The following is a 24749-nucleotide window of genomic DNA, read 5'->3' as shown; positions in this document are numbered from 1 at the left end:
TTTAAATACCTTCCTTATGTTTGTAACATTTAGACTATTTAAGATAGATGCGAAAGAGGGAGAGAAAGGAAGAAAGAAATATGAACTACTATGTTGAAATTATAATATTACTATTATTGTTTATTTGACTATTAAAGACAAATAAAATGTTCATGTACATAATTTTGAAGAATTAAATAAAATATTAATAATGATGCTTTTTCTTAGCCTTGCAGTTTAGTTTAGTTTCACTTGAACCTTTGTATTTTAGTTTGGAAACAGTCGTTTCAAAAAAAGTATGTTATATAAAAAAATTTACTATATACATTTATACATAACACGTAAAATTTAAGGGATCACATTTTTTGTAATCACGAAAAATAGTTTGAATTTAATGGGTTGTTACTTCCATAAAAACAAGTTATTCAATAAGAATCGAGTAAAACGCGCTTAACATCCAGAGTGTTGAATCGTGCTACTTATAACTAAAAAAATCCCCAGACTTGCTGTTAAATCGTAATAAAAATAAAGATATACATATGTAACTTTAAGTGTAATGCAACGTGTATATCTGATGCATGATCTGCCCAAAAAGTTCATAGATCATTTTTACAAAGTATATATTTAATTATCAGGTACATCAAGTGCATCTCAAAATACTTTTTTCGTGAAATTGCACAATTATTCCAACATTTCTTCCACTAAATTTCTGGAATTTTTCAGCTGCTATTCCTTTCAGAACACGCGTCAGTTTCTTCTTAATGATTTTCCGGTTTCCAGACAGAAACGTTAATCGAAAGGAATATTTTGATAAATAACGATAACTGCTATCGAGTTCAAACATACATACATACATACATACATACATATATATATATATATATATATACCATTACTTTTAACAAAACAAAATAAATATATACGAACTTATTGGACAGATGGCATATCCTGCGAACAACCACGAAAATTACTCCAATGTGCAAACAATTACGATATAATAATTAAATGTAACTTTAGTAATATAACTTTCACGTAATAATAAGTCGCAGAGTATTAAGAACTGGTAACTACCGTATCACTTTTTGTACTCGCGCGAGCACGTTTTCTTTTATCACGTATTAAGGTATAAAGTATTAAATTATAATAGCTACATACGCAATATGCGATCTGTTTTATCGTTATAATATATATGTGTAGAAAATGTATATATATCATACATCGATATATACATCGATTACGTGATGGAACGTTTTGTATATACGTTTTGTATTTGTATATACGTGTAAAATCGCGTATCCTTAATCTTTGAGAATAGTATTCAAGACGTTGTCTCGACACCTTTTCCTAGACCTGACCATCTATCTGGCACCGGTAAGAAATAACGGTGCATAGCGGCTATGAATCTGGCGCGATATTCCTCCGGTGATATTATAGTCGGCAATTTACCCTGACCACCTAATATGCCGGACTTCTTTACCATGGTCTCGAGCTTCTTGTCCCAGGTGAATGTTCTTATGTAGTCTACGGATTGAGATAACAAGTAAAAGGCTAATATCGACCAACGTGAATGAAACTACGTTTGAGTTATTCCTCCATAAGAATTTGATTGGCACAGTTCTTATACAGAGCCGCACTTACCTATTATACCGAGCACAAGTTCGTCGGAACTTGGTTCCAAGCCCACCAACAAGGAATAATCCATTACAGAGTTGTCCGCCAAAAACTTGGTATCTTGTTCGATCGCTCGGTTCAACACCGCTTTGGAATGCGAGCGAATATACAGGGGAGAGTCGCAGCTCACTGCAGAATTCGCACTTATGAACAACATGGACCCACAGGTACGCGCGCATCTCGTCTGAAGACGGACGAATACATACTGTTCAGCAGATTCTCGTCGAGCAGGACGAGTTCGCCCTCGTGGCACGTCTCGTCTGGATTCACCAGACGATTCCGCATAGATCCCTTCAAGTCGAACTTGTCGGTGATGATCCGGTTATAGAACAAATTTTCCATTACCAACACACTGGTACGAAGCGCCGCATTAGTTGTATTGTTTTTAAACGATACTCTGTACACGCCGACTATTTTGCCCAACAACGTCGGCTGCTTAGTTTGCTGGCACTTTTCCATGTAGGCGAAATAATTCGGTGCGAAGTCGAGGAAGATTTGCATTTCCAGTCGGGACATCTCCTTTATGATGAACCTATCGTCTGCGACAGAAAACAGGTATCGATGTGAAGTAAGTAAAGACCACGAACAAAAGCCAGACTGTACTCTTCGTCGTTTTTACCTCTGGTTTTGCAGAAAGCGCTGCCGCTCTTGCCACCTTTTGCCGCCCATTGTACGCTGCGACTTAAACTCCTCGTGTAGCCGTCCTCGCCGCACGGCAAAACGTTCTCCCGCAAAGCGGCGAATTGCGCGGCGAAATATATCCTGCAGAAGAAATTGGTGGTAGCATCATTGAACTGCACCTCGATGTAGTTCTGTTGCTTAATTGTCCTCTTGTCATCATCAGCGACGACGGGCTCGGCGATGCCGGCGACGGCGTTACTCGACTCCACTCCCGATACATTCTTATCGGACTCGATGGGACTGTTGGCTAGATTGGGACTGTTGCCGCGGAAAAAGGATAATACAGACGGTCGCTTGAACTCGTTTGATTGCACAAGATCGAGCGAGCTGTCCCTACCCTCTGGCAACTTGCGCCTGCTCGGCTGTGGACTGGAATTGAACTCTGACCCTTTCGTCGTTCTCAATAACTCCTGCAACGCGTGCTTGTAGTCGTGCGAGTCTAGTGCGTATGCGATTATGGACGAGGGTTCGGACTCGTAAACAACTATAGGCACGACCGAACTGCAACACAGAGAAACGCCAATTATTTTATATACAAAATTCGTCGAGCAGAATGCTCGTTCGGATTATCTTCAATCTGCTAAAAAAAAAATAAAACCATCAACTACTTATTAAATATTTATCAAAATTATATCTCTCACGAATGAAAAAATAAAGTTTGCAGAGTGACCATCTCAGCAACGAAAACAATTAAAATGTTATATAAAATATGACAAAAGATCATGCTGTGTACCCAAGTGGTAGAAGATAGTGCTCCAAAGGTCCCAGAGGATTCATTATCGTATGATTCACGGAAACGGACGGCAGCAATTGAGATAAGATCGTTTTCTTCTTCTTCTTCTTGTCGGATATGTCATCCGATGAGAGCGGCAACACGTCGGAGTGCGATCTTTGATGGATTTTCGGCGAACCTTGATTTCCGGCGATGGCCTCGTCAGGATTGTTTGCGGACTCGTTGTCGGAGTGCTCGGTCCCAACCAACTCGGTCGACGCCTGGAAGTCGGCCTGCATGGCTGCGATCGCGTCCACAGCGTTGTAGTCGGCCGACATCGGACTCAGGTCCTCAAGCTGCGACTCCGATGCGGTATCCTCGGTGATGTAGTCGTCGGTGTCGACCATGTTATTGCTGCCTGCGGTTAAGGAACGCTCGGTGAATCTGCGTGGTCGTTCGTCCTTCCTCTTGGTGGATATCTCTGACAGTTTGCTGTTCCAGGTGAACACAGCTTCGGAGATGAGTCGTTTGAGTATCACGATACCGTCCTCGATTCGGAACATGAGCGCTTGCACTTGTCTCTCCGAGGTCTTGCCTTCGAGCCGCTTGTTCTCCAATGTGGGCGATGTCAGCTTCAGCTGGATCTCCTCGATCTTGTTCTTGAAATACTGCTGCTCCTTGGTTAGCTGCTGCTTGGCGATATTTAAACTCTCCAGGTCCGCCTGCAGAACCTGCGCGAACTTCTCTCGGATCGCCGAGAACACTTCGTCGCCCTTCAGCGCCAGGCTCTTCATCTCCTCGATCACATTCGCGTGCTGTTTCGGATCATAAATAATGTTTATAAGCGGCGGCGGCAACGAGATCTCCCACTGGGAGATTCGCGTGAACTTGAACACGGCGAGCATGTTCTTGCGCGTGAAATACTGATAATGGTCGTGGTGCAACGAGTGCTGACACGCATCCATGCCACGTCTGGTATATACTCCGCCATAGAAGCGCAGCTCAAGGTACTTGGCGAACGACAGGCACCACGTATCGCCGGACATCGGCACCACGGGTGACACGCTTTTGCAGCGCACGCATTTGCTCCACACGAGGATCTGGTCGTCGTTCTCTTGGACGAACGGCTCGGAGTTCATCTCGCTCAGGCTGATATGCACGCAGCCGCCGTCGTGCGCGAAACGACGCACATGTTGGGAGATTTGCGCGCGGCATGCCTGCGCCGGACATTTGTATTCGGTAGTGAGGCAATAACGTTCGAGAAATCGGCCAAGTGCGATGTCGTTCTGCCCGTACATGTCCATGTTGACGACCCAGGGATTCACGCAGAACGCCGGGGTGTCGTTGCCAGTGTGCGAGAAGCTGCAGAACAGCACGGACAGGCGCTGATGACTGCTGGGGTCCAAGCAGTCGGGGCAAACGTTCACAGCACCGTTGGTGACACCGTTACCGGTTACAGCGTTCTGTTCGTTGTTACTCTCGACCGGTGTAATCGACGAGGGCTGTTGCTGCAGCACGTTGTGCGTCGGATAGAGCCGGCTGCCGCACGCGCGGAAATTCGCCAGCATGTTTTGCACGTCACGACTATCGTAGCTGGTGAGTCGTGCCTGCACAAACGGATGCTGAGGCTTGAGTCGCATGTTCGCCCGCGGATTTTCCGACGTGTACTGCTCATTCATGCCCACGCTGTTCGTGCGGATCTCCTTCATCTTATCGAGGAATTGTGCGGAGTAATAGATCTCCCGCGGGAAAAAGCTTCTCAGCAGGCAGTTCCTGCCAAGCTCAGTCTCCAAGTATGGTATGGAGAACTTGAGGTACGGCGACACGCTCAGTACTGTGCCCTCAAGCGACTTCTTGAACTTGTTGAACAGCGGAAAGTCAGCCACGCTCAAGCATTGGCCGTTCGGACTGGTGCGATCTAGCATGTTCCCCTCTTCGTCCTCTTCGTTGAGGTACTGGTGCAATGGATCGCTCCAGTCGCTTATCGATTCCCCGTAGATACGCTTCTCCTCGGACAATAATCTGTCTTTTATTAATTTGCTTCTGTCGAATGACTCTTCGATTTTGTGTTCGGCGCACGGTTCCTTGTTTCCGAACAATTCTGCGGTATTATCGTGTTCCTCCGTGGTATTGTCTGTAATGAAAGCGAACGTGTCGTCCTTGATTTTGCTGTCGTTACGTGGAGTGACATTCTCGCGCGTCGTTGACGTCGACGCGGTTTCCTTCGAGTCGTGCGGAATTGCTTGTTTACATTTCGTCTTGAACAACTTTAAAGTATCATAAGGATCGGAATCCTCTGACAGCATCGACGATACTTCTCGCAAGGAGTCGGAAGCTAATATATTCTCAGAGGAATAAATGCTGCTCTCGTCTTTTGCAACCGTGTTCTGATTAGTCGCATGAGCATTTCGTGTGCTTTGTTGCCCATCGTCAAACGCGCTGTCGACGTATTCCTCGTTTATTTCCGACGATATTTTTGTCTCCACCATCTGAATTTGGTGCTCGTCGACAACGTAATTTTCAATTTCCTCGGTCTGCTCCAGTTTCGGCGAAACATCTTTCTGCGACGTCTCATCCAGAAAGGAATTGTCCTTTGGTGACGGTGGTTTAGCAAATTCGTCCATAAGAAATGATTTCTCGAGACGCCACGAGTAAACCGCGAAAATCATCATCGAAGTGACGCTTTTCACTTTTTTTAATTCAACTTGAGAGCCACCTCGCAGCAGAATCGTCGCACCCAAATGTGGATTTGCGCAACTTTCGAAGTACATTAAGGTCTTGACACCTCCTGAAGATCAAAATCAAACGGTTAATAAAATCGACAGAATTCTCGTACAATCTACTCAATAAAATTTTCTCGATGCGTTTATCTCAAAAACTTTTCAGTATAATAATTCACTCACTTCGCTCATCCGGGAACTCCCTCAAATAAAACTTCTTGCATGTACCAAGCATGTACCTGGCACTTATGTGCGCATCTATAGTGTTTACGATACTAGCACCAGTGCAACGCGCGACTCTCTTGAGCACACTAAGTTTCACATTCAATACTAAAGTTACGCCGCATTCCCTCAGCCTATCCTGGGCGAGTCTGGACACAGATCGATGCACGAGCACCACATCTGGACCCAGAGCAGTGATTCTCGCTACGGTATGTCCCAAGTATTCGCTTTCCTGAGGTTAATTTAAGATTATAATGACATATATGACGATTATTCTGTTCCTGATTTAATATTCATCAGGTACATTTGAAATAAACTGAAATAATTGGAGAAAATACATAAAAAATACAAGTACGATAAGAAGGTAGAGAACTCAGTATCTTTGAAAATTACTCACCTGCATCATTACAGGCTCCAAGCTCAATAACTTGCCTTCCACACGCTGATACATCAGTCCGCATTGCAGCAATAAGATTTTTGGATGTGCGATCATGGCGTTCATGCCGCGATGAGCGATATTCTTGCTGCAAACCACGCCGGACACAATCTCGCAGTCGTCTCTACTACCACCGGGACATTTCTTAAACTGCACGTATTGTCGAATGTCTATATTGTCGGCGTCATGATTCAAATCTGGACGAACGTGGTCGACGATCTGATGCGCGACAGACAAAATCGTGTTAGACCACGTCTGCGACAAGCCCTCCTTGCTAAGCAGCTGCTTGATAAGAGAATCTTCATGCGCTTTGTATGCGGACCTGCGCATAAAAAAATATTGCTCATATATTTTTCTCCTCCGCATTTATTAATTATTAATTATATTAAACAAAATAATTATTATTAATTATATTAAACAAAATAATAATAAGTGCTTATAGTTTAATTTTAATAGAATACTATTTTATTCTCGCTATATATAGAAGAGTCTAAGATTAAAATTTATCTAGAAGATCTAGAAGAATACTTTTACTAAATCATTTTCTCGTCGATTAATTCTACAACAATAACTTACGTTAAGCATTCGTAGGCGTTCAACTCGCCGAAAACTGTCCTCAAGTTGGTCGCTCTATGCCAACCGTTCTTTTCCTTGAATTCGTGCACCTGAAGCGTATCGCTTAAAAGATCGTCACACATCTTGAGGTTGCAATCGTGCGTTTTTGTGAAACTAATTTCTTTTTGCTCAACTATTCCGTCGCTACTGTCTATGGAAATCGTGGTCAGGTCTTCCGAGGTCGGTCTCTTCAAAGTAACTGTGGATGCCTCCAAGTTCAAATCTAAATAAAAGCTTGAACTGGACGAAGGTAAACGACCAAAAGTCGATTGTGCGATATTCGAAGGTACACGACCAAAGGGTATCGAAGTCGTCGGTTTTGTTTCGCTTTCGGAATCTATAAACGAATGATTTTCGTCTAATGATCTATATATCATCGACAATTTCAAATTGGTAACATTACCGGTAGTGGAATCATGCTGAGGAATAGTCTTCACCCATGCTGGTTCTTGAGCATCGCACGTCGTTTGCTTCTCTGTTAACAGATCTATACTTTGTAGAGAAGATAATTGTACCGGTTTAAATATTGTTGCTGTATCGCTAAATACATTATCAGCGACGACCGGCTCGATAAAACCAGCTTCTAGTAATGCTTGACCAATCGCTGTTGCCTGCACACTAAAAAAAGTTAGTTACTTTTTTAGTATCAGTAAATCATAATTTTAACTAGAATTACAACGAGATTATAACTGAAACAATTTATTGTTCGAAGGTTAAAGTTAGCAATAATTAGACTAAAATTAACAGCTTATCCATCTATTGATAAGTATATATACCGCGTGGCTGCTTTATTCTGAGCTATCATCCAATTCACCAGCTCGTTCGCCAGGAAACAATTGTGATAACTTTTCAGTCGGATCCTATGTGTTTGTAAAGGAATAGCTTGACCAGATCGGAATAATTCCTCACAGATCATCCGTAAGGAAGCCGAATTTTGTAATACGAGACTACGTTCGTGCGACGTTAAATAACTGTTACCTGATCTGTGACAAATGAGAAAACGTATAGCAATATTATTATTGGAAGAAAAAGGAAAATGCAATATTTACAGATAGATGAATATTTATAGATAATTGGATAAAAAGTCCCCTCAAATAATATATATATGTATGTATAAATTAATTTATACCGTCCGATCGCATAATTTTCCTCCATATATCCCACGCTTGGTTTTCGAGATATCAACGTTTCGTCTCCCATCGATTCATTCGTATGCTTCCGAGTTAACAGCGGCGAATTATTTCCATATTTCACTTGAAGATCTTCCTGCAGTGCTTTCAAATCCGCTGATAAATCGCTTCTCATGTCTGACGACTGCAGATAAGAAAGGACCACTTTACAGCAATATGTACAAACTCTGAGATCTCCTGTAACATTCAGGCATGATGAATTATACATCATATCATTATAGATTATATTCATATAGTCACTTCTGTATATATAGCATGTTAAGAAAATGTATCTATGTTTTTTTACCAGTGCATCCCATGATTTTCCCTGGTATTTGATCAGAGCAGCATTTGGAGCAGAAAATTTGGCCACACACACGACAGTGATGTCTTCTTCGAAAAGTAGTAAATCTTTCACCGCACTCATAGCACTGCTTGCTCACACTGTCTGGCATCCAATAGCTTCTTAACTGAGAATCTTTATACGAACGTAGGTTCTTCAACCCAGAATGATTTAAACATTCTTAATAAGTCATAGTGTATTACGAAAGTTGTTGTAGTTGTAAAACAAAATTGATACTTACATTGCTCTTTAATGCTACTATATTGCTGATACGTTTCAGGACATTTGGTAAACTACGACCCTCGTGAGTATCTAAAGGAAAATTTATTATGCTGGTGCTATCATCATCAGGAGTCCGTTCTGTACTTTCTGATTGCTTCCATGATTCAGAGTCAGAAGAGCTACGTTCATCGTTATTCGAGGATACTGTAGGATCATTGATGCCCGATGAATCTAAACATTAATTTTAAAGCATTAATAACTGAGCAATATAATTAAGTACTGAATAATACACTTATTTGATTGATATATTGAAATATGACTAATAGCAATAATTTACCAACAGAATAATTGACACATAATAATTATAATATGTAAAAATTGATATATTATACATATTTATGTGTGCATACATGATATGCAAATACAGTAACATAATCTTTACCTAAATAACTAATTAATTACATAAATAATCGAAAATTAAATAAGTAAATCATGGACAATAATTAACAAGTACTGACTTCTAGCAAAGTTGAAGAACCTGGAAAAGAGGGACGCTACGACAGGTTGGCTCTCCTCGGGACTCAACGGAGCGAACTCCGTGAGTTTTGACGGCGAGTTCATGTTTTTGTTCATTTTATGCCGATACTATCTACAGATGAACATCTTGAAAATATGGTTAATACTACTCGTACATCTAAAGACACATTCCTGCTCTAAAAACCACTGTCGAGTTTATACGATCTGTCACATAAGTAAGACAGACCGCCGGAAATAGAGTTTGTCAGATGTCTGATGCTTCGTAAAGTAGAAAAATAGCGTGAGACAATTCGCACATGCGTATGCGCAGTAACATAAACGTTAGCAGACGCTCTCGTGCTCAGCGTGCACACATTTACATACGTCAGATGACGTTCAAGCAGTGCTGCGAAAATGTGCCTGAGCACACCGTAACGTGCGAGGGGAAGCATCCCCTCCACGCGCCTTCTCCGCTCTCTTTCTCGCTCGGCGAGGCGACGCGCCTTCACACCGATAGACGGAGCAGTAGCATTGAGTGCGAAGAAGGCGCACCGTAGCGTGCGAAGGGGACGCTTCCCTTCGCAACACATTTTCGCAGCACTGCGTTCCAGCAATATGAATTCTCCAATAGAATTTGACAGATGTCTCAGGTAGTTGCATAGATGTCGCTAAAAACGGTGTTAGCGTTTATTAGATATCCACGACAGATGGCACTGTCAAGAAAAACCGTTGGCTCTTTCATTTGATTTTAACTGCAATATGGACGAGGTACGTGTCGTTAGAATTAACAACTTGCTGCGGATACCGAGATGGTTAGTCTATAATGAGATATTGATTTTATAATTTATTATTATCCGGAGACATTTTGTAGATGAGTGCATATATCTGTGGCGCGGTAATATGGACTTTCGCAAAACTGCATCTCTCTCTCTCTCTCTCTCTCGCTCGCACACGCATACATACATACACTCATACTATCTCTCTTCCTCCATGTTAGGTTTGAATGAACTGTGAAATCTTTTTCTAAGTTTTAGGTTTTTTTTAGGTTTAGGCTGATAGTTTTTACAGTATTTTGTTGATCAGCTTCCGCAAATTTATTTTTTTCGTGCTCCTTTCCTCTCAAAGCTTGAACATACAATTGTTTTATCTATTTTCATATCGTCGCAAGCTACCACGATGGCCCAAGTAAAATTCGCACAGGTACTTATTTTACTCTATTATATAGATTATTATGTAAGTACAATATATTCCAAATTTATGCATCTGTAATACTCGCGTCGAGATCCTAAAATTTTTAAGAGATTGTTCGAGCAATGTCACTTCCATTTGCAAGCCATATTCAGCAGACGCAATGCAACCCATTCTGGTACTTTTATTCCTTAAAAGGTCAGTTTTGTTTATTTGAAAAAAATTTGCTTCTATTATTTAGGAAAACTGTGAAGAGGAAGCAGAGAAATCAGCAAGTGATGCCATTCAGAGATAATGGTGTTAATCACTCGTAAATTCGCCCAACTCACACCGAGCAGCCTCGGCGTTCGCCCCTTAGCCGACTATCCTATTTACCACCCTGCCGACCGGAGGCGGTGAGTGCAGCAACCTCGCAGCTGCGCAGGTGTATCGCACCCGGCACCTGCCTTCTTATCAACATCTCCGAAAAGTTCTCCAGTCACGCCAAAGGGAAGGTCCGGCTCGGCTACCATCCTCTGTATTCTCGTCTGACCTCACCCTACTCTCGTTCCTGGCGCAACTTTGCCGTCCGGAGAGACGAATTTCCTGCGCTCTCTTGTTACTGTTGCACCTTCTCGCACCACCTGCATCCATCGGCAGGCGAGCTACCGCCGTTGTTGGGCAGGACGATGCGATGGGCGAGGGCAGAAGCGACCGTTCCGGCAAAAGGTAACGTTTCGCGCGCCGTACCGCGCCGCTCCTTTAGCCAGCAATCGCCGCTCGAATCTGCGTATATCGAGAGCTCTCGCGAGCGATTCGATCGCACATACGTGAGATGTAAACTGCTTTATACGCTGTTTCAAATTAAAACTTTGACCAATGTCTCGAAGATCCTGATAGTCTGAAATTCATTTGTGAAATTCATTTACGTCTACGTACAGATAACAGGTATATAGTTAATTATGTATAGACGTATGCAGAAAACATATATAGCTACGTATACAGCTTGTACTATGATATAGTTGTGACTTTTTTGGTTTTCAAAATATTTGAAACTTTCAACACATTCGAGGTTCTCGAAATATTTAAAAAAGTCAAGGGACTCTTAAATTTTTGTCAAAATTTACTTTTCTTCCTCTCTGCTTTTCTGACCATTTATACAGGACACAACAATTGGATCGGGCTTTAGAAAGAAAATTGTATCTTTGTTGTTTTTTCTAAAAATTAATTTTTGTATTAATAAACTCTATTAGAGGAAGCAAGTTTCACTATTTACACCTCTTAAATTTTCACTCCTTTTGGACTCGTTTTCCTCGAAAGATCTCGTTTCGTAGTGATATAGCCTTTCGAAAAAAATCGATTCAATTGCCAAATAATGTTTGTATAATATGGCAACTTATTTGATAAATAGTAGATAAAATCATGCCGCTAATAACACTTTCTAAGATATACGTATATTAAAGCATTCTACTTATTATGCGTCTTATGTTACACAACTGCTCGTAATGAGACGATTACTCTTAACGATCTGCCGCAAATTGATATTGAAGACCACTTATCGGTATCAATATATACGAACTTAATTTCCTGTCTGCGCGCGGAAGATTTTCAATATTCCTTCTAATTTGATGAATGGCGAGCACTTTACGGTCGCGGAGGGGCTTTTAACTAAATTATCATCGCTAGCAATCGTTTAACCCCATTTAGCCCAATCGTTGATCACACCTTTGCGCAATGGTACAATCATCTGCTAAATTTGTCGATACTGTTTATCGCGCCCACTTTTCCAATTTAATGACAACGCCCAATTAATCCTTTTTAGAAATTCGGCGTCTCTTTCAACGTGATCCAATGTCAATATGTCCATCAATTAGACATATTTGTATACGGAAGAAAGTTCGAAAACTGACAAAAACAATTCTACAGTTCGTCAACTCGAGAAACTCGGTGATGAGGGACGAGATGAGTGAAGGACTTTTTATGACTACCTGGCCTGGATTTCCTAATATGAGATGGTTTGCGTGCAAATACCGGCGGTTCGGTAAAATGCGTTGAGATTGAATCACGCACGACCGCGGAACAACTGACCGAAGCGACAGTGCGCTCAGTTGTAAACTGGCGTGTGTGCGTGCGACCACGTGGCGCAGACATTAATTTAGCCGCGCTGCTATAGAAATTCGCTGTGCCAAGTGGTTAGGACACGCGCGAGGGTCTGTGTATACACACACACACACACACACACACACACACATATATATATATGCATGAGTTCATAGCTAAAATCGGGGTCTTTGGGTCAAACGGAACTTCGGCATTACGAATCGACCGAGAAGAGCAAATCAACGGGCGGTAACCCGAGTGAGTAAGGGCGAGACGAAGAAAGAAAATCAATGGGATTCGCGAAGAAAGTAGTCGTCGGCCGCGACTCAAATTAACAACATTATCGCGGTTTCGCACGCACGGCTGAGGAAAGGGATTGTAAGGGGAAAGAAAAAAACTTGGCAGCGGTGGGATTCGAACCCACGCCTCCGAAGAGACTGGTGCCTTAAACCAGCGCCTTAGACCGCTCGGCCACGCTACCACACGCGATTCGATGAGTCCTCATACGAGTATACAAGGGTCACTCTGTTGATTGAGAAATGTTTGAGCTTTCTCTCACTCATGTCTAGTTATGATCTATATAATAGAAATAGAGATTTAGGGAGAGATATAGGATGTCTGCATAAATAAAGATTCTACTTGAAATAGTACGTTTCCGACTTTTTTTTTTCATGTGGAATCATCAGCTGTACCGGTTGTACTATCTTCAGCTATGGAACAATCTGTTGTCATTGACTTGTTACGTTATGTTAGTATGTTACTTTTTCTTTTATATATTATTACATGTGTTGCATTTTTGTCGAAACGATTATATTATGTTAATTTATTGTATATTATTTTAGAAAACGTTATCTTGTATAAATTGCCAAAGAATGGCGCAGACTGTTTGTGATTATTATCATGCATTGAAACAGGGATATCTCCACTCCGTTCCTTCTCTTCATGTCCGAGAGTCTTCATGTTTCGATAATCTATAAGTATTTATGAAATATCTAACTTATTTCTGTTCTCTCTCTCTCTCTCTCTCTCTCTCTCGGGTATTCTTTTTCCCGGTTTCGACCGCAGGCATCGAGCTACAACTACATCGTCGGAGACGATGTTTCACAGATATCACGCTTGTCCTCGAAGTAATTCGCGAAGGTTGACGTGCGCGCGAGCCATTAGACTGGGAGGAGATTTATTTTTCGAGCTTTACGTTCTCTCTGCAGATCGATTCGTCGCGTCTGGGAGAGCCGTTGTAATGGCATGCACGTACCTTCGTACCACTCTCTTCCTGTTTCTCGTCCTCCCTATGCCCTCCTCGCCGTTCGCCGACCCGCCCTCTTACATCCCTAATTCGCCTTCCAACATTCCCTTCAGGCGTCTCTCATCGCTATCGGAAGATGTTCAGTAAGCTTAGGTCGTCCATCCACATCACATCGCGAGATCGTTTTGCTTGTTTCGTACGTGAGTCTTGTACCCTTGATCGTCAGTACAAGCTCCGCCGAAGCTAATAATTCTTTTTGATCAAAGTGTAATAAGAAACCTATCATTATGCAAATTATCTGACAAATGGAAAATATTAGAAATGACACTTATCGGTATAATTATTGAACAAAACGAAACTCGCAGATATATAAAATTAAATGTTAAGCGCGCTACGCTACCATTTTATTTAATTAAAAATTAAATGAAGATCCAAAGTACAGTCTCACGAATTCCGCGAAAGGAAAATGAAAGGGTACCACGACTGAATGAGTGAAACGTATCTAACTAACGTCGGGGCGAAAATTAAGCCCGTGAGATTACCATTAAACACCTCTAATTAATACCGTTCTCTTATCTAAATCTCAAACAGGCAAAGGTCCTCCTCCACCCGCGGCATCGGCGAGTCTTCCTCGGATTCCGAGATAGCGCGCGGCAAAGGAGGCAAGGGTAAAGCACGCAAGAGCAAGGTCAAGGAAAGATGGCCGTTCCTCGAAGGGCTGACAGTCGACGAATTGGCTCGATACCGACGAAGACGCGTACACGACCGGCCGAAGGACAATCTCCAACCTTATCCAGAACTGTCACCGGTGGTTATCCAGGACCCCGCGTCTGAGTATCAGCGCGCATTCGGTATGACCGTCGAGGAACCGTCTAAGGTATTTGCAAGTTGTAACGCTCCTGCAATACTCTTCTTGGTACTCTGCGATTTTTCTCTAATTCTTTATTCGTATCATAAATTTATATCTGAAATCGTTTCATCCTAATCATAAACAGATACGAGATTTTGTGAGTTTCTCGTGTTCTCAAAAAAAAAAAATGTTAAAGACGAAAATTGTTCGTCCTAAATATGTACGAGCGTTTTTACGTCATAATTAATTATTAGTTATGATTTATAGATAATCAGTATTAAGAGCGTATACCCGTATAATAGGAAAATGTCTGGCCAATAAAAGGTAACGAATCTGAGGATTATCCGCGTGTAGAAAGGACCATCGAGGATGCGCGATCTTCACGTCGCATGGCTCTCAGCGAACGCGAAGCGATCGAGGATCGATCTGTTGCAAAGAGGACTGCTCCCCCTCATGATCACGAAACGATGGATGCCTCGAAATTTGAGACTTCGATCAAACGTTCGTCTCCTATTAGGAGGTAGTTATCGATTAATCTTGCCATGTTTATTGTTTATGAATACTATTATCTACGAATGAGTTGGCTGGCATTAATGATTTTAATAAATAATTCATTGCTACAAATTAATCACGAAGATAATAATAATAATAATACTCGTAATAAACATGATATAAATAATCGCTCCAATATAACATGCAACATATAAAATTATATTGAATTATTGCAACTGTAAAATTTTACATAGTTATCTCGATGATACAAGATATAATTGAATGAAAAATACGTATGTCATGAAAATTTTCAGAGGGTGGAAACTTGTGTAGTTGAAACGTCGTTATAGCAATTGTTGTCGCAAATTGTTATACGATCATTCGATCGTTTATTTAGCTAATTTCGCGAGGACTACTAATCTTTTCCTGCCATGTATCCGCAAGTTCAGGACACGACATATATCAAAACTGTTCCGAGACACGCGAGTTCGCAAGCATTGCGGAAGTATAAGACAAACTGTCATATTGCTATAATGTGATTGTCTGTCATGCACTAAATCGCCAGCGGAATTGCCTTGCCGCTTTCTTTTGCTTTCTTATTGGTCCGTCGTGACATCTATCTACTAAAGTATCGGTGTATACTTTATTTAAAGCTGCGCATTCGGACGAACGAATACGTAATGACGATTCGATCTTTCAACCCGGTGCACGTAGAGAGAAATAAATCCGATGTGATAAACACGATGTAGAGTGAAAATTGTTCAAAAGTGTCATCTCACAAATCATGTTACGAACAGGGGCACCAGCTTGAAATGCGGCGGTGATTTCTACACGGATACGGAAACATACACGGCGTACGTACCTTATGAAGGTCAGCACCGAGCCGAGCTCGCGCGCCGACCCACGTCCTTAAGGATGGAGGGTGAGCTGGATACCATGACGGAGAAGTGCGAGAAGTTCATCGAGTGGCTAAACGTCAGTCGACCGGAGCTCATGCGTATACCCACCCACCTGAAGATGGAGGGCGAACTGGAAACATCGACGGAGAATCACGATAAATACGTCCCGTTCGTAGGCGCGCGAAGACCTGAACTGCTGAGACGAAGTACGAATCTAAAGCTCGAGGGAGATACGTACTTTCTGCCGGAATATACGGACGTGTTCAGGGACTACAGCATCAAAGGTGATGAACGTTAAGCTCGTTGCGTTCGACAAAACGTTTGGGCTTTGCTTTAAATTTTGATATGTTCGACGAGAGAAATTCAAGTTCGAAGTTAAAAATCACCTATAGAAAGTTCAAAGAAACTTTGTAAAATTATGTCCACGTTATGTATATTGCAGATAGACTGCAGCCCAAAAAGCCTCAGACGCACTTAAAAGCCAGTGGAGATTTTTTCCAAGACACGGAAAACACGGAGAATTTCGTCCACCCTCGTGTTAAGCAGGCACAGCAGCAGGCTAAACTAGTTAGAGATGATGACAATGATGAGGAAGACAACAGACGGATGAGATCTCTCGAGCGGAAGGAGGACCGAAAGAAGGACGAAGAGATGAGAATGTTAGTGTCGAAGTTGGAAGATCTCAATGGCCGACCGCTTGATATCCCGGAATATCGAGACGCTTATAAGGTATTTAAGGCATTTAAGATTCTATCTGCGACTATTCGACTACAGCAATTTGTATATAACAACCTTTAGTATGTATTTAAAATTTTTCTCCGTTAGCTCTTTTTTCATTTATCATATAAAAAATGATTTCGGAGTTAATGATTGTCATGATCACAGGACTTCCCACGCGAACGGCCGAAGATCTCGAAACCGGACGACGAGATAGGTCGTGCCGACGGCTCAAAAGTATCCTCGCCGTCACGCTCTAAGTTTTCCACGAAGATAGATCAAGACCCGGAATACAAATCCAAGTATCTAGAATATCCGCGGGATCGTCCCATATATCGGAAACCGCCAACGATGCTGCGACCGACGATGGCAACCTCTCCTACGCGTGGTAGCGCTTGTTTCTTTAACAGGATCCAGCCGATTCACCAGGAGTGCCGCGCATTCGAATACGAACCCATTAGCGAAGTGAGGTCGCAGTATGTTCCATATGGACACGTGCCACGGGTCGAGACATTGAAGATGCCGGCGAATTTACGGCCGGAAGGTAACATCGACCTTCAGCCAGAATACAGAAATGCCTATTGCGCGCGATATGATCGTCAAGATGGCGGCTTAGAATCCCGAGCATATGGCAGAGCTGATCGTAGTCCAAACGCCTCAAGAAGAGGTGAGAATTATTGGTTGAATGACAACAATAACAACGATTATCAGTGCGACAGGACGCCTCAGGATCAAGACGCGTTTCGAGTGTTGAACACTCGGATTCTCGAGGACAACGTCATTGGGAAGCCACCGCCCGCCAGTAGAAGGTACATTTAATTGATTGAACGTTTATAATATTAACTTGTTTAACGCATGCCTTTGCAACGCATTATAATTGCTTTTATCAATCTTACGATCTATGCAGAAGTTCCAAGCTCTCCCAGGCTACGGCGCCAAGACTAGCGCAGCCGACAGAGCTGACGGATCGCGCGGTTACGAGAATGCGATCTCCTAGTCCAACGTATCGACTTCACGTGTGCGACGTGGACAACGAACCACGAGGCTTCGGTCAGTCAGCCAGACAGTCTTCCGAAAGGATACGTAGCCCCTCGGCCGACCGTATAAGTCGCAATGACGTTACCAGGCCATATTCACCTAGTTTCGGTAGAACAGACATCAATAGGCAGGATCGTCGCGTCGACGATCAACCATTCGTCGTTTTGGATCAAGCCTTGAAAACCACCTCGGCTAGGAGACGGAATGTCGATGTCGCAGTACCGATCTCCCGAAGCAGGCCTAGAACACCGACCAGGTGGATGCCACCGTGGTACGACAATACGAATACGATTTAGAGTGCAAGAATTCGTCGAAGAAGTATGGTCGAACTGCCTGAAATTTTAAAAGCCATAATCCTACATTCGACAGCGTTAATGAACGACTAACAAATGATTTTTGCGTTAGACGTCTTAACATCTAACTGACTCTTAGTACCTAAACGTAGACGTCAAGCAAATGCCAGAAAGTATATGTGCGAAAAATTCTCTCGTGTCAACTTTCGTAGGCGAAAAATAGAATTAATAATAAATAAACACTGCCTATGTAACTACGTATGTATTACTGAGAGATCAACTGGGAGATGTTTGAATATACGTTCTACTATATAGTGTAAGAATATTGGAGGTCAGTATGTTATATATATATATTACCTGTTGTAGTTGCAATAAGTGATAAAGTAATATCTCGTACTACTGCCAATCTTTTTTTATACTTCTTTACTGCTAAATGTAACCTTACAGGTTCACAAAAAAAATTTGATTTCCGATACATCCTGGAAAAGAACTAAAAAACAGTTATCTTTGCCTTATAGTGATAAACAAAATTCGAAGGTATTAACATACTTATCGGATTATTAAAATCTATATCCATCTGTATTATTTTTTAAACATTATCGACCGCGTCCTTTTATCCTTCGCTTTAAGATTATATTTAGATTGCATTATATTCTGCCTTTTTATCTTGTTGGATAAATAAATAAACAAATAATTGAGTAGAAGTTGTATACAAAAGAGAGAGAGAGAGAAAGAGATAAAACACATGGAAAATTAAATGGAATTAAATTAACTAAAAGGAATAAGCCATGAAATATCTTCTGATTTTAGCAGGAAAGAAAATCTGATTCAATGATGTTATTAAGATGAATTTGCAGCTGACTTTACGAACACACGTCAGTTCGTCGAGTAAACACGTCAGGTGCGCAGTGGTCTGTCCACGTCAGTTCGTCGTTTCGTGTATGGATGTTTCGTGACATAACCTATAAAGTGGTCTGTCTTCGAAACACCGTAGCGAGACGTTCACGCAGATGACAAGTTATTTGCACATTCCCTAGCATAAATAAGGTACTTGTTTAAATTCTATACATATCGAGTCAACTAAATTATATCGAGTATGTAAAAACTCCGAATACGATAAGATGCGGTAACGATAATCAATAACAATAATTTTGATATCAGTGAGTAACATATGCTATCCTTCGAACAGAGTGCAGCGAAATGCATTGGATGTTGTGTGCATTGATCATCGGATCATTCGGATGCAAATACATACATGCTCAAGCGCAAAGAGTCGCGCCGGGCGTGCCGCCACAGCATTATCAGCAGGTAGGTTATGTTTTTGATAGTATCAGCAAACATATGGTGCTGATACTCTGTATTGCACCAGTATGTATGACGTGGTAGTTATTTTGAACTATTTATATTTTATCGTAATGTTGATTTATCCCTTGATTTATTCCTTGATTCGTTTGTTTTAGCCTGTTCAAGCGCCACCACCACAACACATTCCACAACAGCAACAAGTAAATTCATGATCATAATTTGGTCTTTCAAATATTTATTAATAACGTCATCCCTTTTATACTGTAATAACTTTCGTATTTATTATTAATGTTAAAAATGACTTGAAATCTTATTAAAGTTATTAATAATTTCTGTTCAAGTATCAACAAGTACCCATGCAACAACAGCAAGTACCTATGCAACAGCAGCAGGTTCCTGTTCAGCAAGTACCCATGCAACAAGTACCTATGCAACAACAGGTACCTATGCAACAAGTACCTGTTCAACAGCAGCCACCAGTTCAACAAGGACATGGACATGGGCATGGGCATGGGCCTGGACAAGGGCAACCTCAAATACTTAATGCTGCTAATATAGCTCATGAGAAAGAGTAGGTAACAATTGGAGAGAAATTTAAAAGATTGGTAACCAATTCAACAACTTGTTGATTTTTAATTCATATTGAAGTAATCAGAATTAGAATTAATAAATATAAAATACGCTTAGAGGACATAAATGTGTGAGATTTTTATGCATTTTCAAATTTTGAACATTTATGTTGTAAGACTATTTTTTCTTTTCTAGACACATCGCAGAACATGCTGATGTACCAATAGATACAAGCAAGATGACAGATCAGGAGTTACAGTTCCACTATTTTAAAATGCATGACGCGGATAACAACAATAAGTTGGATGGTTGCGAACTGATCAAGTCTCTTATTCATTGGCATGGTATATAAAATTTAATCATTTTTGCTGTGTTTTGTTTTTGCTGATATCATAAATTCATATGTATTATATTTATAGAACAAGGGAATACAGAGTCTGGTGGAATTCAAGGTCATAAAATATTCACTGATGATGAGTTAGTACAATTGATAGATCCAATACTTAACATGGATGATGCTAATAATGATGGCTACATCGATTATCCTGAATTTATTCAAGCCCAACAGAATGCTGCGGCTAACTCGCGTGTATAATGGTACAATCCGTGTGAACTGGAAACTTAAAGAACTTTTGTAAAGACTATATAATGAGGAATCTCATTATATTATTAATGTTCTGCGATGCTCATTTGTCATATCGTTATTATACATTTATATATGTATGATAATGCATATATTACGTCGAATTCTGTTGGTATTTGTGATAATCTTTTCACTCACTCGATTATAATTATACATAATAAGAAAAAGGAAAAACTTAGATTTTTTATGTAATATCGATAACAGATATATTCGCACGAAACTGTCATATAAAATATAATTAAAAACGATTTAGAATATCCTAAAATTCTCCTTGGTTATTTATAATATTTAATGAAATTAATTTCACGATGACAGTATTTACCGTGCATTATTATAACACAAAATGTAATATTCTCTAGAGCATTATTAAATTGGGTTTTTGATATAACGACTATTTTTATAAAGATGAAAATATTTTATAGATTCTTGTTAATAAATAAGAAATCATTTATTAGTTTTTACTGTTGTTTATAATTGAAATATATAAAATAATATAGAATTTGGATTATGATAGATGTTTTACTAGCGGTTTCTACATACAACATAAACTATGAACAATCTCTTGTATCCATATAGTAATGTATATATTATCTTCAATATTTTTGAATGAAAAAATGTGTAACAATTTAAGTTGTTTTTATCGATCACACTGCACAATGTTCCTATAAGAATTCAATTTTTATTTAGATAACAATTATTTAGATAAAAAGTAGGAATTTGACAAATATACAAAAGAATCGATAGAGCTACTTTATGTAAGATATTTATCATTTGTTATATTCTTATATTAAAAGATACTATTGTCAGTAACCTCACAAGCACGGAAACATTTATAATTTTATACGACGTAAGTAAGCATGTCATAATCTAATTACATTTATTTTACTCAAGGAATGTTATTTTACTCAAGCGCAAATATCGGTAAAAATTTCACCATTCTAGAGCATAGTCATGGAAATACTTACAATAGTGTAAAAATATGATAAACATGCTCAAACTAGATTATAACTAGATTCTTTTAAGACTAGATTCTTTTAAGACTAGATTCTTTTAAGACTAGATTCCTCCTTATTTACTTATAAATACATTCCATTGACCAAGTAATCGGCATCATGCGCATAAGGTCCGTGCCCGCATCTTCCACGCCGTCTCCTCACTACCCTAAAACCGCAACTAATTAAGAAAACCGCGATAACGGTTGCTATAAGTCCCAACGTTAATGACACCATGGCTCCTTTAGGGTCGTTTTCGATTATTTGAACACGTTCCGAGATAATGTCAGTTCTCTCATGTGTTCTAGCATGCTCCTCGATCACAATTACACTCTTCTGATCTATAGAAAATATAAATCATTGTTTCATAATAAAATGTTAAACAAGTCTGTGGTACTAAATGAAAAGTATTGTATCTGTAATTCGCCAGGATAATTATTCGTATCTTAATTTTTTCAGTGTGTAAATCTATTATACTTTTACCTTTAGAGTCTTTTGAATGACTATGTTTAGTAACATAGTCATTGTTTGCTGATAAATTTGGTTTTCCAGTCACTTGTTTGCTCACATGCTTTGTGTGAGCTAAATGTGTATCTACTTCTTTTTTCTTATCGAATTCTGTATTTTGTGTCAATTCACTTTTATGCTCCTCAGAAGTCTAGTAATGAGATTGTTGTACAAACACTCAAATATATATTATCAAGATTACAATGATTCAAATTATCAACTTATGCTTACCTCACAGACAGATATCGTTGTAGTTTTTGCAATGTTTTCTGCATTATCGATTTGCTTGTTTTCAAAATTTGCTGCAGGAGATGCAGACGGTGACAACAGCATCTGATTCTCTTGCCAAGTCCCTTTGTTTGGGGGTGGGAAACGCGAGTTATACAGATGTTTGGAATCCATGTAAAGACCTCTAATGTAAAATTATATTACAAGGCAGTGAAGGTTTAGTGATGTTTAATTTAATAAACAATAGGTTAATACTTTGTATTACCTATCCGCTTCACTGTTTCCTAAAACGCTCGAGCCTTTATGATTAAATATATGTGATTGCTCTGAAAAAAAAAAAAAAAATAAAGTATAAACACACGAGTGTTCACACAATATATACACATATTCATATAAATGATTAAATATTTATACAATACTTTTTCAGGAAGTTTAAATATTCTTTCAATATTATACAATAAAAATCTAGAATCAATTTTTCTGTCGCGAAAATGATGCAAAAAATAACACTTGTGACAACTCTCACAGAGAATCCATCATTAAAAAAACAGAGACATTTTGAAACATACCGGATATTATAAAAGCATTATATACATATTACATTTTACGTACGTTCGTAAGGATTTATATTCTGTTCTTGGAATGAATTTACAGGAATATACGACTCTTTGTTTTGCTCGTACAATGGCTGGTAATCCCACTGATAACCTGGTGACCCGTAATTCTTACGCATTTGCGTTTGTATCTCTACTGGCTGACCGGGATATAACATATTCTGTGGTTGTGACATTTTATGGGCCATATTGCCAGGTATCTCCCAAGTTTTAGAATTAATCTCAGATCCAGCAGGATAGAAAGGGACAAAGGGTGGCGGCTTGTGCTGATCGATAATCTGTTGATATCTTATAATATCAGCAGGTGGCTGTGGTGCTTGTATCATTGAAGGCATCACCACTGGTTTCTCCGTGGGACATATGAGATCGGCTGCTTCATCGGAGCCGTCTGCACATTGCGGAATACCGTCGCAAACATTGTATATAGCTATACAGTCTCCAGATGAACGACATTCATATTGATTCCTGCTACAAGCTATCAATGATATTTATGCTATGAATCTAGCTTATATTGTTATATCTAGCTTTTATATATAAGTAAATTAATACACAAGTAAATTAAGATAGAAATCTCAATATGTAGTTATATATATTAGTGTATTTAATTGAATTTATTATAAAATTTGAAACATTAGATAAGGATACCTGATTTAATCGGCGGAGGAGTAGTTAATATTATTTTTGGTATCTGTGTAACTATAGATTTGATGGAAGCCTCTGTAAATCCATAATCTGAAGTAATATCATTATTTTTTCTGCAAGATATGAGAGAAATTAAAACGCTACACGATTAGAAAGCTGATGAATATGAAAATTCAAAAGGAGAATCTCCTTAGTGATTATATAAATACCTAAGTGATTTTAACTCATGTTCTTGTTGAGATATTCTAATTTCTTCTTCTGCTTGTATATTCTGTATGGGATAACTGGTACGTACAGCACTGGTATAATTAGCATGTCTTGTAAATTTGCATTTAAAGTCATGAAGTGGACCACATTCAAAGAGATAGCAACTACCAGGTTTCTATAAAATAAAGTAAAATATAATGGGGTCTGCTTTAATTTCTTTAATATCGTATCTAAATTTATCATTATTCTATTCTCTGTTACATGTAGTATCTACAAATGCTTACCTTTTCTTCAAAAATGAACACATCACACCGTTCAGTTTCACAGCAATATCTCAGACAATCCAATTGGGAATCAACGTCCATCACATTCAAATGCTTAGCACCCATTTTACGAGAGTCCTGGGTTTTGATAATCTTGTCTTTATGAATGTCAAAACTTTCGAGGCACATTTGGTAGTTACTCGCGCCGACATGTCTTTTCCCATACTTCTTGATCGCTTCATTGTCACCACATACACAGTAGATAATAGCAACAAAAATTAATAAAATAAGTTGCGCTCTGCGAAACATCGTTCCTCTTCACGTGTCACACAAGTGTCTCAATTACACACGTTCGTTGCGTTGCGATGCGTCTACGAAAGTCGATCGATAGTTCAATCCCAAACAAAAGAGATTATCGCATCTTATGTCTTTTGCAATTGGATGAACGATGATTTTCTTTAATATTCTTTTCACACACGGGGAAATATATTTTCTATATAATTAATAATTTACTTATTGATTTATACTTACATATATAAATTTGTTTCATTTTTCAGTCGTATAATAACATCCGCGCAGCTCTGCAGTACATAACCTTATTGAGAGCTTGACCAAGCTGACCAATATAGAGTCATTAAAAATATGATCATTGTTTGTGAGGCCCTCTGAAATGATATCTTATGAAGTGAA

At 39.7% G+C, this 24749-nt stretch overlaps 4 protein-coding genes and 1 non-coding gene across 8 annotated transcripts; 2 read left to right on the top strand and 3 right to left on the bottom strand.

Moving 5' to 3' along the window:
- Window positions 1-93: 93 nt before the first annotated feature.
- fab1 (1-phosphatidylinositol 3-phosphate 5-kinase fab1) lies at window positions 94-9929 on the bottom strand. The gene is made up of 14 exons (XM_011155931.3): window positions 9289-9929; window positions 8790-9001; window positions 8513-8702; window positions 8166-8403; window positions 7813-8019; window positions 7440-7654; window positions 6998-7373; window positions 6383-6743; window positions 5947-6217; window positions 3065-5831; window positions 2270-2832; window positions 1857-2189; window positions 1618-1779; window positions 94-1500 (listed from the first exon to the last, which is right to left on the bottom strand). The coding sequence occupies exons 1-14, from the start codon at window positions 9401-9403 to the stop codon at window positions 1298-1300; spliced, it is 6213 nt and encodes a 2070-aa protein (XP_011154233.1). The 5' UTR covers window positions 9404-9929; the 3' UTR covers window positions 94-1297.
- A 54-nt stretch (window positions 9930-9983) lies between these two features.
- Window positions 9984-18437, top strand: LOC105192067 (uncharacterized). 3 transcript variants are annotated; one of them, XM_019845507.2, is made up of 9 exons: window positions 9984-10098; window positions 10455-10486; window positions 10716-11182; window positions 14391-14676; window positions 14952-15169; window positions 15939-16324; window positions 16483-16769; window positions 16926-17566; window positions 17665-18437. In XM_019845507.2, exons 3-9 carry the CDS (start codon window positions 11148-11150, stop codon window positions 18089-18091), a joined length of 2280 nt encoding a protein of 759 aa, XP_019701066.1. In that variant the 5' UTR covers window positions 9984-10098; window positions 10455-10486; window positions 10716-11147; the 3' UTR covers window positions 18092-18437. The 3 variants fall into 3 exon arrangements, with proteins under 3 accessions (XP_019701066.1, XP_019701068.1, XP_019701067.1); XM_019845508.2 differs by having other exon boundaries at window positions 10027-10054; XM_019845509.2 differs by lacking the exon at window positions 10455-10486.
- TRNAL-AAG (transfer RNA leucine (anticodon AAG)) lies at window positions 12953-13034 on the bottom strand. Its single transcript has one exon. It is a non-coding gene; the product is annotated as a tRNA-Leu (tRNA).
- A 559-nt stretch (window positions 18438-18996) lies between the features above and the next one.
- LOC105192058 (probable basic-leucine zipper transcription factor I) lies at window positions 18997-20877 on the top strand. Its single transcript, XM_011155930.3, has 6 exons — window positions 18997-19135; window positions 19278-19396; window positions 19549-19593; window positions 19735-19964; window positions 20159-20307; window positions 20383-20877. Exons 2-6 carry the CDS (start codon window positions 19289-19291, stop codon window positions 20556-20558), a joined length of 708 nt encoding a protein of 235 aa, XP_011154232.1. The 5' UTR covers window positions 18997-19135; window positions 19278-19288; the 3' UTR covers window positions 20559-20877.
- A 201-nt stretch (window positions 20878-21078) lies between these two features.
- Window positions 21079-24679, bottom strand: LOC105192057 (uncharacterized). 2 transcript variants are annotated; one of them, XM_011155927.3, is made up of 9 exons: window positions 24591-24679; window positions 24081-24430; window positions 23799-23971; window positions 23593-23702; window positions 22946-23422; window positions 22599-22659; window positions 22337-22517; window positions 22082-22256; window positions 21683-21939 (listed from the first exon to the last, which is right to left on the bottom strand). In XM_011155927.3, exons 2-9 carry the CDS (start codon window positions 24366-24368, stop codon window positions 21683-21685), a joined length of 1722 nt encoding a protein of 573 aa, XP_011154229.1. In that variant the 5' UTR covers window positions 24369-24430; window positions 24591-24679. The 2 variants fall into 2 exon arrangements, with proteins under 2 accessions (XP_025154639.1, XP_011154229.1); XM_025298854.1 differs by lacking the exon at window positions 24591-24679 and having other exon boundaries at window positions 21079-21939; window positions 24081-24368.
- Between the last annotated feature and the right edge of the window lie 70 nt (window positions 24680-24749).

This window comes from Harpegnathos saltator, unplaced genomic scaffold (genome assembly GCF_003227715.2).
Source record: "Harpegnathos saltator strain DR-91 unplaced genomic scaffold, Hsal_v8.6 scaffold240, whole genome shotgun sequence".
NCBI classification, from domain to species: domain Eukaryota; kingdom Metazoa; phylum Arthropoda; class Insecta; order Hymenoptera; family Formicidae; genus Harpegnathos; species Harpegnathos saltator.
This window is presented reverse-complemented; position numbering and strand designations above follow the sequence as displayed.